This window comes from Sciurus vulgaris (assembly GCF_902686455.1).
Source record: "Sciurus vulgaris genome assembly, chromosome: 16".
Lineage (NCBI taxonomy): Eukaryota > Metazoa > Chordata > Mammalia > Rodentia > Sciuridae > Sciurus > Sciurus vulgaris.
In genome coordinates, this window is record NC_136477.1 from 47,549,575 (window position 1) to 47,562,998 (window position 13,424).

Consider the following 13,424-nt stretch of genomic DNA (forward strand, 5'->3'; position numbering starts at 1 on the left):
TATAACTTGGTTTTGCTTTTGTTTTTTACAGGGGCTCACAGTTGAATTTGCCTTGAATCTGTGAGACCAGACGTGGACTTTTGAGCAAGGCTAGAACTGTTAAGACTTGCGGGACTCTTGGAGATGGACTTAATACATTTTGCATTTTGAGATGGACATAAGCTTTTTGGGGGCCTGCGGTAGAATGTTACAGTTTGGATCTGGAATGTCCCTCAAAGGCTATGTGTTGAAGGCTTGGTTCCCAGCCTGTGGCACCATTGGGAAGTGGATCCTAGTGGAAAGAATTTAGGTCACTTGGTGCATGTCTTCAAAGGGAGACTATGACCCTGTCCTCTCTGTACTGTTGTTTCTCTCTCTTTCTCCCCCCCCCCCCCCCCCCCCCCCCGCTTTCTGCTTCCCAACCACCATGAGGCATGAGGTGAGTACTTCCACCTTGTGCTCCCTGCCAAGAAGTTCTGCCTCACCACAAACACAAAAACAATGGAGCCAGCAAACAATGGACTGAAAACCTCTGAAACTGTGAGCTAAAATGATTTTTTCTCCTTGTAAGTTGTTTACCTCAGATATCTTCTCAGTGACAAAAAGCTAATTGACAAGTTACTTGGCAGGAAAAATTGGTTTTGTGGCACAAGCCTATTTTATATGTTCAACATACATTTGCCCATTCCTACCTCTCAATCAGGATTCTGGCAAAAGTTCTAGAGAAGTAAGAAGAACTAGAAGTACTATTTCAGGCATTTGGGGAAAATAGAGTCTGCCAGTGTCTTTCACCAATTTTGGCAGGGGGTACATGTGTGTATTTTAAACCCTCTATTTTGTGAACAGTAGGTCTGAAATGAAACTTTCAGGGGCTGGTATAATATAGGAGTCACATTGTGGTATGTTAATTGCAAAGGAATGAAATTCTTCACCCTTTCAAGATTCGTTTATAATGCCAAAATATTGGCTGTCCTTTTAAGTATATCTTTGTCTTCAATCCAATACTTTTCCTTATATACGTCAAACTCCCAGCATGGTTCACCCTCTCCCCATACACAGCAGTTTAGATGAAAAGCATATTCAATTCAGAAGACACAACCTTCTTTGTTCTTTTGATGGATGGTGAAAGATTTGGATTGCAACTATTCTTTGAAGATGTGTATTTTTACTGAAAACAAATGCCTTTCTGTTATCTATGAATGTAGGGGTTTTTTCTTCTTTTGGTTTTGATGTGTCTAATCATCTTTTTAAAAACTGACACAGGACTACATTAGAAAACAGTAAGCTTAAACCAGATAATTCCAAAGAACTACTGTCTTTTTTTTTAACCTTAAATTGCTATTTATTATACATTTTAACAAATGCTATTTTCCCCTTAAGCTGCTATTCATTGTACTCCCCTTGATGAGTCCTCTTGACTGGTTATGAGTTATGACTTGGAGATGGAATTTATAAAAAACCCATCAGCATCCAGAGGAATCATTTTATTTATTTGTCAATGGATTTTTTTTAACTTATTTTTATGTAATGCTGAGAATCGAACCCAGGGCCTCACACATGCCAGGCAAGTGCTCTACCACTGAGCCACAACTCCAGCCCCAAAAGGGAGCATTTTAAATGACCTGTCATTCCCCTGATTAGCATCTCCAGTAGCTGCCCAGATAGATCCAGACTCATCCTCAGTCCACAGGACCTGGGTGACATGCTGCCTCCCTCCCCTTCACTTGCTGCAGTCGGAGCCTCACTGGCCTTTGATATGCCAAAACTGTGTATTTGGTACCAATTCTGATTGATTGATATATAGCCATCACTAAACTTAGTGACTTAAAACAACAATCACTTATTTTAATGACAAATCTATAAGTTTGGCATTGGGTGGCAAGGCTTGTCCCTGCCCCTCACCTTTGGCAGGGGCAGTTCACTGAGGGGGTGGGACTCAAGTCCGCAAGGGTTCACACAGAAACCTGACGAGGTGGCTGTCAGTAAGGAGCTGACTGGGGCTGAGGGTTGGGGGCCAGTTTCTCACTATGGGCGCTTCCAGGTGTAGCCTGCATTTCCTCAGAGCATAGTGTTCAGGTTCTAGGTGCAAAAGCCCTAGAGGGACAGACTTAAGTGGTGTGTCTGTTTGTGATCTAGCTTTGGAAGTCACACAGCCTCACTTCTGCTGCATTCTGGACTTTGAGGCAGTGGAAAGTCCTGCTCAGGGTCAGGAGAAACAGCATAGACTGCCTCTTGATCAGGACTCTGGCAAAGTTCTAGAAGAGTAAGTGGGACTGGAAATACTGTTTAAGATATTTGGGGAAAATACAATCTTCCACAGTGTCTTTCACCAATTTGTTTTTAGGTACATTTATGTATAGTTAAACCCTGTGTGACAGGGATACACTGGATAACAAGCTCTCCGTAAAGGTCTTTTCTCTCTACTTAGTGTACAACCAGAGAAACAACAGTTGCAACCCTTTTGTGTACAATGAATCAATTTAAAAAAGGTCTTTTCTTATGTGAGTGCACACTCCACAGTTTGTAGCACAGTATTTAACACAGAGCTAATGCTTAATTTTCATACCTGAATACCCGAATATTTTTTAGTTACACATGACAGTAGAATGTATTTTTTAAATATTTTAGTTGTAGATGGACACATATGTGGTACTAAAGATCAAACCCAGTGCCTCACCCATACTAGGCAAGTGCTGTACCACTGAGCCACAACCCCAGCCCCAGTAGGGTGTATTTTGACACGTCATACACACATGAAGTGTAACTTCCCATTCTTGTGGTTGTACATGATGTAGAGTTTCATTGGTCATGTAGTCATATGTGAACATAGGAAAGTTATGTCCCATTCATTCTACTGTCTTTCCCATTCCTACCCCCTTTTCTTCCCCCCCATTCCACCCTGTCCAATCCAGGGAAGCTCCACTCCTCCCTCCCTACTGCCTATTGTAAGTCAGAGAGAACATTCCACCTTTGGTTTTTTGGGATTGGCTTATTTCACTTACCATGACAGTCTCCAGTTCCACATACCTGAGTTTCTGAAATTTGCAAATATATCAGTAATTGGATCAATAACTTTTAAAGTTAGCACCCCTCTAGTTATGTCTTAAACTGTACAGTTTAAGTGTATCACACTATACATAATTTATCATTTTTAATTATTCAGGAATCACTTTAGAATCCTTGAGTTCTTCCAGCTCCATTGTATGAATTTCATCCTCAGAGAAAATGGGAAATTCTGGTCATCCACACCATCTGGGATGTAATTGAAAAAAGTGGTGTCTTTGCTTCTGGCAGAGTGGTTTTCTTCAGCTAACACATCAGGACTGTAGGGTGGGGCTGGGGAGATAGCTCAGTTGGTAGAGTGCTTACCTTGTAAGCACAAGGCCCTGGGTTCAATCCCCAGCACCACCCAAAAAAAAAAAAAAAAAAAAAAAAAACCAAAAAGTCAAGGACTCTAGGGTGAGACTTGAGACTCATGTGACGATCTAAAAACCACATCTTGTCTTGGGTGATCTGTTATCTGGGAATGGACATGTAACAGGAAGGGAGGCTTGGCAAGAACAAAAGACTGAAGCCAGGAGAGCAGGCCCCACTCTGTGGGGGTAGCGCAGCCTCCAGGGCCATCCTCGCACACCTCCATGCCACCTCCAGGCCTTCTTGACAGTCTGACATTTAAGATCATTGTAACTTCACTTCTGTCTTGCCATTTGTAAGCCCACTTTGTTAAGAAACTGTGTGTTTGCTCTGTGGTAATTTGAGCAGTTTGGGGTTTCATTGGGCATCAGGGTTGCGGCTTACCCCTGCCCCTCACCTCACAGGCTGCCAGCCAGCCTTCATTGGCTGGACTGAAGTCAGGTGCCTGCTTCTGGTGCAGGGTGCTGTAGCCAGAATTAGATAAGGGGTGGCCCAGGTACACAGTTGGGGCTATGTACAGGTCTGGCCCTCTGGAGAGACTGGCCAGCGCTGGGTGGACAGTCTATGAAGAGGGCAGTTTTTACCTGCCTGGGAACAGATATTTTAAGTGCAGCATAATGCTGCTCATTGTGCCTCTCACTTCCTTTTGTGAGAAAAATTCAGAGCCAGGCACAGCTGCACCTAACCAGAAACCACATGGACTGAGCTCTTCCTCCCAAGTCTGATTCCACCAAAAATACACTTCATTTCCTGCCTCTGTGTTATGGTCAAGATTACCATTTGCTTCCTGAATTTCAGGATCACAGTTCACAAACGCATGTCACAACCATTAGTCATCATTTCAGTATATTTTTTCCCTGAAAATTACTTACTTTATTCATTTTCCCCTATCCTTTGTTCTGCCATCTGGCAACTACTTCTTTCAATTATTAAAAAAAAAAAAAAAAAAAAAAAATCACTGTTCTACCACCATTAACCACCATTATTTGATTTCCCCTTATTTGTTTCATGAGCAGTTCATTATCAATTGTAAGGAAAGAGCAATTCAGGAGCCCACCTGTAATCCCAGTGACTTGGGACCCAAGGCAGGAGAATCTCAAGTTCAAGGGCATCCTCAGCAACTTAATGAGAACCTCAGCAATGTAGGGAGGCCATCTCAAAATAGAAAGAGGGGAGAAGGAAAAAGAAACTCAGAGATAGTTTATGAACTCTGGCTGGAATGTGGATCCGGCAAGTGCTTACAAGTTGCTTCTTGGGTAAAGTAGTTGCACCAAGTCTGTATTTAGGACTGGCTTTTCTCAGGCTGATTTGAATCATCTTGACATAAAGCTCTGATGTGCATTTTAAAAATACTTGGGTCTCCCAAGGGTCTGGGGCAGGGAAGCAGAATAGATTGTGAACTACCACATCCGGACTGCCAGCTCACTTCTTCTGGCAGAGTCTGCACTGGGAGGGCAGGGGTGACAGTCATCTGTGGGAGAGGTCCTGCCCCTGTTCCAGGGGAACTTCCCAGGGAACAGGGATCCCAAGGTTTCCTAAGGAGTTCTGAGTCATGCTGCTTATTTCCTGAAAACGTGACTCATTCCTGGCATTTTTGAGGGAGGAGTTTGCAGGGACTGTGGATGGCTTTGCTTCTTTGCCAGCTGGCAGTCAGTATGCATTCCCAGATGAGCAAACACAAGAAGGTTTAAATAGGTTGGCAAGGCCCACCCAATGAAGACTGAACGGAGAGACCACACACGTGGACTACAACATCCGTGTTCTTGACTGTCCAAAAAACCGAAGAGGGTAGGAAGACTACGCTGCCAGAGAATGGGGAAAGAAATTCATATTTTACTTTATACAAGTCTGTATTTTTCTACATATACTTTTTTGTTGTTGTTGCACCAGGGATTGAACCCAGGGGCTCTCAACAACTGAGCCAATTCCCAGCCCTTTTTTAAAAAAATTTTGTTTTCACTAAGTTGCTGAGGCTGGCTTTGAACTTGCAATCCTCCTGCCTCAGCCTCCTGAGCTGCTGGGATTACAGGCATGAGCCACCACACCCAGCTCTAGTGTATACTGTTCTATTGAAAAACAAAACAAAAAAAGGAGATAAAACTAAATAGCTACAATATTTAAGAGGCAAATAAGACTGCTCATCCATTCTACACTTAGAATATTATCTGCAAGTTATGAGGCACAGAATAAAAATCCTTTTAAAAAATGCCTTTGAAACACTGGATACAAATCATACAGAAATCAATGGCCTAAAAATGTCTTCACCATACTGAATACAGTTTTGCATCTAGAACTATTCCTGTGAAGCCCCCCGCCCTGCAGCTCCATGGGCACTCCGAAAAATGCCTGCTGAGTGACTCAATGCTTGACTAAAGTGGGCTAATTTCCGGGGCAGTTCTTGATACTTATCTATATGGGGTGCCTTGCCTCCCTGCACAGGAGAGACCCTCTGTGGGACGGCAAACAAATGGAATTATACCAGTGTCGAGGCATCCTGCACGGCCGAACAGCTTTCCCAAAGCAAACATGCAGTTTATCAAGGCCCAGGGAACCTCTGGATGAGCCGCGCTGTGCAGAAAAATCGTTACTCACCCCCACCTCGCTGTGCCTCTCAACATTTTCCATTCCCCACCCAGAGGGCTGCACTATCTCTCCAGTTATTCCAAGTCTTGCCTACACATTCATTTACTGACAGAAAAGCAGATGAGAGGAAAATTTTTCTATTTTTAAAAGCAGTTTCCAATTCTGGGTTCCTGAGTTGCTGGTAGCTCTGGCATTTCCATTTCACCTGGACAGAGTTCAGAACAGGAAAGGTCCCCACAGCAGCCCTCTCTCTTGCTTCTGAGAGTTTGTTTCTTACCTTAGAGAATGGTTGAGGCTTGTGAAATATTTACACATCTGGGCGTCACTTAACAAGGAAAAAAATGAATCACTGCTTTGTGGATGTGTAAAATATCAACTGACATTTATTTTTGCTTTAGCTCTAAAAACCAATTGTGTACCAAGAGATTTGCTAGAGCTTCTTTTCCTGGCTTGAAAAGACATATTAATAGAAAATACCAGAAAATGTCTCAAGCACTGACGTGTAGGAAGAGGGAACCTGCCTCTCCCACTCGTTCCCCCAGGGGATGTGGTGCAACAGAGGTGGCTGCTGCCCCCAGGTGGAGGTGGTCCTGGTGCACATGCCCTGTGGCCTGTGGAGGGCAGGGCTGCCGTGTGACAGCCAGAGCTCACCCATGGATCACACACTGGTCCTAGCTCTTCTCATACAGTCGCCCATAGAGAGCCACCATCACCAGGCCAGAGGACGGTCCACGCTTCCTCAGGAAATAGTGGCCATTCTCCCAGCCAACCTGGTCAGGGGATTCCAGGGTCATCCCCAAGGTCAGAAATAGAGGAAAGATATAGGAAGTGCTGAAGTTCCCCCACAGGTGAAACTCGAATATCCCCGTGGCCTCTGTGATCTCCTGCCCACAGGTGTGGAAGCCCAGACCCCCACACTTGACCAGGGGCAGACTTGAATGTAGTAAGTGCCGTGCACAGTGTGAAAGCTGTCAAAGGCCCCCAGGGCGTACAGCTCCTGGGTCAAGGTGGGCCTGTCCTATGGCAAATGGCAGCAGAGGCTGTTGGAACAGACTTGGAGCTGGCCTTCCTTTCCCCAGACAGGGACCAGGGTGAAGTTGTCATACATCATCCCAGAGTGAAGAGTGGGAGGAGCATCCACGTTCCACTTGGTGGCTTCACAGAGGACTTCCTGAGCGTCCATCTCACAGTATGGCTCACCTGACACGATTTTTAAAAACTTACTGTGGGGTGGGTCTGTTTTACCTGTTGTGTTCTTGGTCCCAACAAGACCCAGTGGATTTTTGGCTACCTGGGTGATGATAAGGCGACCTTTGGGGCTTTCCATGCCATGGTACCAGAAAGACTTCAGAGGGGTGTGTATGCCTCGCCCTGTCATCCCCAGAGACGGGTGGTGGATGTTGGCTGCCAGGACGTTGACACCAAAGGCAGTGGCAAAGGCTTTCTGAATCTCAATGGCTGCCAGGAGCGGGAGCTGGTTCATCCAGTCAGTTGGGTAGACCATGTGCTTCACCTCGGGGTCTCTCAGCAGTCTGACAGCAGGGTCGAAGAACAGTATGTCAAAGCAGGTGAAGACACCGAACCTGCCAGCAAAGGGGGTATCAAAAGTAATGCCACCCACCTCAAGAGGGGTATCAAACGCTGCCTCAAAGTAGAGGTTGTTTTTGGTAGAGGTCAACAAGGGTTCCATTATTGCTGAACACTACATTTGTTAAACTGGTATCTCCCATCATTTGGGCACCCTGGGTCATTGCTATGACACAGCTGTTTTGTCCCAAGGTTGGTCACCAAGAACATCTCTCCCTTTATGACCGTGCAACTCAGGCACTGGAGAACCTAGAGGGGTTTAAAACAAAAAAGTGTGTGGGGCTGGGGTCGTGGCTCAGTGGTGGAACGCTTGCCTCGGATGTGTGGCTAAGGATATAAACAGATGCTTCACAGAAGATCTACAAGCAATCAACAAACATGAAAAAATGTTCACCATCTCTAGTAATAAGAGAAATGCAAATCAAAACTACACTAAGATTCCATCTCACCCCAATTAGAATGGCGATTATCAAGAACACAAGCAACAATAGGTGTTGGTGAGGATGCGGGAAAAAGGTACACTCATACATTGCTGGTAGGGATGCAAATCAGTGCAGCCACTCTGGAAAGCAGTGTGGAGATTCCTCAGAAAGCTTGGAATGGAACCACCATTTGACCCAGCTATCCCACTCCTGGGCCTATAACCAAAGGACTTGAAATCAGCATACTACAGAGATACAGCCACATCAATGTTCATAGCTGCTCAACTCGCAATAGCCAGATTGTGGAACCAACCTAGATGCCCTTCAATTGATGAGTGGATAAAGAAACTGTGGTATATATATACAATGGAATATTACTCAGCTATAAAGCAGAATAAAATTATGGCATTTGCAGGCAAATGGATGAAATTGGAGAATATCATGCTAAGTGAGATAAGCCAATCTCAAAAATCCAAAAGACGAATGATCTCACTGATAAGCGAATGATGACACATAACGGGGGGTGGGAGGGGGGCAAGAATGGAGGAAGGAGGGACTGTATAGAGGGAAAAGAGGGGTGGGAGGGGTGGGGGAGAAGGAAAAATAACAGAATGAATCAAACATCATTACCCTATGTAAATGTATGATTATGAAAATGGTATGCTGTTACTCCATGTACAAACAGAAACAACATGTATCCCATTTGTTTAAAATAAAAATAAATTTAAAAAATATATAATATATATACATATGTGTGTATACACATATGTGCATATATATTTATAATCATTTGTAATGACCTCATTAAGAGGACACCATGCTTTCTCCTTTGTTATTGGATATTTGAATCATTTCCAACTTTTTATGATAAAAAGAAAACTCTGGTGTGACCATGTGCATATAGCATGCCTCAAAACATTTACTTAATGAAATTGTACACAAGTCTGAATCCTTGATATTTCTTTAGAATGAAGTTTTAATAAGTGAAATTTCTGGGTTAAATACTTATGAAAAATTATAGGTTTTTCTCTCTTCCTTTTTGGTGCTGTAGGTCAAACCCAAGGCCTTGCATACGGTAGGCAAGCCCTCTGCCACTAAGCTATATCCCCAGTCCCAATTTCAAGTTCTTAACACACATTGCCAAATAGCTTTCCAGAAAGGTTATACCAAGGTAGATCCCCTGCAGCACAGTGAGACTAGCCATCCCATGGCATCCTTATTGGTGACTGTATAAAGAAAAATCATTGCACTTTTGGAAGTAAAGCAAGATAAAGAATGAGTGTCTTTCCAAATTATACTGGAGTAATGATTAACAGGATCACTTAAGGATTATTTATCTAGAGAATATACCACTGTTATTTAAAAGATCTTCCCAAAGATTATAATTATATTGTCCTATAGGATAATACTTAGTTTTATATCTATTAGCAAATTCATTTCACTATTCAGTGGGCTGCTGAAAGACACATTTCCATTCCTCAAATTCTCTTTTGAACCAGTTTTACCATGTTACTGGTTCCTTCATTAGCTAATGAGTTAAATAAATACTTGGTTCATTTATATTTGCAGTCATGCTTTTGCTGGGTATGGTGGCACACATTGTGTAATCCCAGCAACTTGGGAGGCCAAGGCAGGAGGATCATATGTGAGGCCAGCCTCTGCAACTTAGTGACATCCTGTCTCAAAATAAAAAGAATGACTAGGAATGTAGCTCAATGGTAGAGTACCCCTGGGTTCAATCCCCAGTACCAAAAATTTAAAAAAAAAAAAAAAGTCATGCTTTTAACTTTTTGAAATTTATAGGTATTTTCTTTAATGAAAATCAAAACTCTGAGAGCACTGGATGGCTCCTAATGGATTCATGTATACATATTTGATTAATATGAAAATTAAATTGCATTCCCTAACCACTTTCCAGCCAGAAATGAGGCTGGGAACCACGCCTGAGCTGGGAGAAATTTTGGGTCTGATGTGACAAGCTGTCAGCACTCCTGATGAACACCACCAGCCATTTTCCGATAGACTTTGCTGAGATCAAAGAATTCCTTCTGAGGAACGAAGGTCACCAACCCAAGAGCCTAACCGGCCTAATCATTGTAAACTCCTTTCTCCCCCATGAGTGCCTCTGCCAAGAGAGAAACGCTTCTCAAGAGGCTTGTTTAGAAACCTCTGCCATTAGACAAGTCTGATGGACAGCTGACACATGCTCCCCATCAGGTGTCAAAGCAGCTGCTTTAAATGCACGTACGTAGCCATGCAGAGCAGCTGAGCACCAGTGAGCCCCAGAGGGATCCTGTGGTCAGCTCTACCCCCGCTCTAATAATGGAATGGTGTCCTGCAGCCTGTGCAAGTTCCTCAAAACCATGCTACGTGTTTCCATTAAAACTGGAAAGCTGGGGATTCTCTGGTCACAGTCTCTGGATTTCAGGGTGGCATGTGCTGAACGTCTCAGGATGGTCCTGGGAACAGGATAGAGAAGCAAGAGCAGGTAAAACCGAGGTGCTGGATTCAGCACAGTGCAGCAAACACCTCCACCCAGGGAATGTGGCAGCAGGAGGTCTGTGGGCACAGCTGGGATTTTTTTTTTTTTTTTCACACTGACTTCAGCAGAGACATAAATGACCAAATGTGTGAATGACGTGCAGGAAACCGATATGCGGGAGGTCAAGTAAAGATCTCTAAATCACCCTTCGGGCTGGAATGATGACATTTAATGACATTAATGTGAAGTCTTGCTCCTGGGCTCAGTGAATAGCTTCCTAAGTATGGGAGGTAGTGGCAGACGGTGTCTGTGTGAAGAAGGGCACAGGAGTTTCAGTTGACTGCAAGTGCTCTGTGAATCCACAGTGAGAAGTCAAAGTCTGGAATGAGAGGGGAAAGTGTCCTGCAGCCTGTCCCTTCAGCCAGCCCGGAGGGCGGCACACAGCCCTGAACACAGGCGAAACCTGGGAAGTCTCTGGCAGAAGGACTGGAATTGGAATTCCCCAATGAACAGGGCGAGATGCAGGGGGCCATGGCAGCCAGCCTCCAGGTGTGCAGAAGGTGCACAGTGGTAAAGGGACTTGGGCTCTTTAGTTCCAGGACAAACTGTGGTGGCAGTTACAGGGCGGCCTTTACAGTGCTCACTGAAAGGAAGGCCTATCCAGAAGTTCCCACCACTGCACACGTGGGCCTGTGAACAGCGAGTTCTGGGCCCCAAGGGTGTTCAAGTAGAAACTAGTCAGTTGGGACAAAAGAGCAGCATGTCACCCATTGGAAGCTCCCTTCCAGCACCAGCTGCGTATACACACCACACACGTCGGTGTGTGCCAGCACAGGGGCTGACTTCCCCTGGAGGAAGGATGGGGGTCCTCAAGCAGCCGGGCTCCTTCAGTTATGGGTTCCCCAGCAGGGCGTCTGCTTACTTCTGACACCAACATTTCCCCTCTGCCCTATGGGGCGCCTCTCCTCCATCCTTAGGCTTCCTGGCAGGAGAGGAAATAAAGCCAACAGGAAGCCTTTACAAAGACTGGCACTGACCTGCCTTTGTCTTGGAGTTGGTTCTGTCTGGGCGAAAGTCTCAGACTGTTCCTAGTTTGGCACAAGAGATGAAGTGAGCCCCAAATAATCTGCAGGCAGCAAGTGGCAGTTCTTTGGACATTTGACTATCCCAGGTAAGCTGTGAAAGCCTCAGAGTGTGAGAGTTCATCATACTCAATAATTTTCAAATTTTTCTGCATAGGAGAATCCCCTGGGGAGACTCAAAAAAAAAAAATCCCAAGACCATGCTGGCTCATGCCAGCTACTCATGAGGTTCATGAGGTGGAAGGATCATAAGTTGAAGGCCTGTGCAATTTAGTGAGACCCTGTCTCAAAAATTGGAAAAAAAAAAAAAAAGGGTGGGGTAAGGCTGGGGATATAACTCAGAGGTAAAGCACCTCAGATTCAATCCCCCAGTACTGCAAAAAATTACAATAAATAAACAAATAAATAAATCCCAATGCCCACACCACACCCCATCCAGACCAATTATAGCAGATTCTCAGTAGCCCAGGCACCCACACTTGTTTACAGCAGGCCCCAGGATTCTGGTGCACAGTCACATGGAAAACCTGTGACTTAGCCCAGGGCTTCTCAAACTTGAGGGACAAAAGCATTGCATGAGGATCTTGCTAAAATACAGATTTTGACTTGGTAGGGCCTGAAATTCTGCATTCCTAACAAGACTCAAGCCACCTAAGTCAACTCAGGCTTACTTGCTAGACTGATTTCCACAGAGGTCATAGGAAGCCTAGGGTCACCCAACCACTGCTCCAGGATCAAAGCACACTTCATTCTGTCCTATGAGAGGAGCCCGGGTCATGACGGAGGAGCATTTCTTGCCTTCTGGGCTGCAGTCATCACTTGCTGTTCATAGATGTCGAGGTTCTGGTTCATGAGCTCCAAGGCCTGCTGGCGGCTGGTGAGAGCGAAGGGGTTGGGACTCAAGACCGACTGGTGCTCATACACGGCCGCCACGTAATAACAGCCCTCTGACGGTCAGCCACGCAGTACTCCCCGGCCTGGTCTCCCAGGGCAGCTGCATAACAGACGAAGAGGAAAAGAGCAAACTTCCTGCTGGCTCCAGACGAGGTGCAGGCCATAAATCTGGAATGTAACTGGGCAAGGGGAAAACAGCTGAGTAAGGAATCCTGCCAAGAATCTAACGTTTGCAGCTGTGATTTATTAGTCCCAGTAATTAAACTCACCCACATGACATTGCAGCTCAGAGTTTGCTTCATGTTCCTGATGAACGTGTTTCTTTCCAAACACGTACCAAGCTACGTTTAAAATGGCTGTGTTCACAATCTCATTTTAGAACATTTCCAAAACAGACTTGATGTTTGCCATGATTTTCTTACCCAGTGTTCAGTAAGGCTGTATGCGTCACTACTTTCCTAGCTGTGCGCTTAAATTTTAAGTAATAGTAACTATTCTATTTATCGTATTTCATACTCCACCTCCTGCCCTCTGTACAAATATATATAGCAGCTATGATTGTCATGATGATCCTGATAATATAGCTCTGCTTTCCTAGCCATAAAAACCAGAAGGATTAAAATTCTCCCTTTGGATAGTAATGAATACAATGGAAAATGCTCCCTTTAGTTAGCACAACATTATTTGGGGCCAAGGAACTGCAGGCTTCTACTTAAATGCCGCTTGTACTCTCCGTTACAGATAGGCAAGAAGCAGTCTCCTAATCAGGGCACAGCTTTGTCTTCTTTCTTGACTTCAGAAGTGTTGTTGCACATCATCACTTTCTCAGTGTTTGTCTCTGTGACTCCAAATCTCTTGCTCAAAAGCATACTTGTGTCAGGAGCAGTGGCACACTCCTGTAATCCCAGCAACCCGGGAGGCTGAGGCAAGAGGATCCCAAGTTGGAGGCCAGCCTGGGCAACTTAGTTGAGACCCTGTCTC

At 44.7% G+C, this 13,424-nt stretch overlaps 1 protein-coding gene across 3 annotated transcripts in view; it reads right to left on the reverse strand.

The window, feature by feature from the left end:
• Positions 1-4,487: 4,487 nt before the first annotated feature.
• Positions 4,488-13,424, reverse strand: part of LOC306647283 (biotinidase-like) — a 35,653-nt gene continuing 26,716 nt past the window's right edge. Inside the window, exon 3 of one of the 3 annotated variants that reach the window (XM_079116515.1) lies at positions 4,488-7,559. In XM_079116515.1, coding sequence (XP_078972641.1) covers positions 6,995-7,559 — 565 coding nt within the window. In that variant the 3' untranslated portion in view covers positions 4,488-6,994. Of the gene's footprint in view, positions 7,560-12,339; positions 12,623-13,424 lie in introns of those variants that run through there. The other 2 variants (XR_013760064.1, XR_013760065.1) reach the window with 2 other exon arrangements.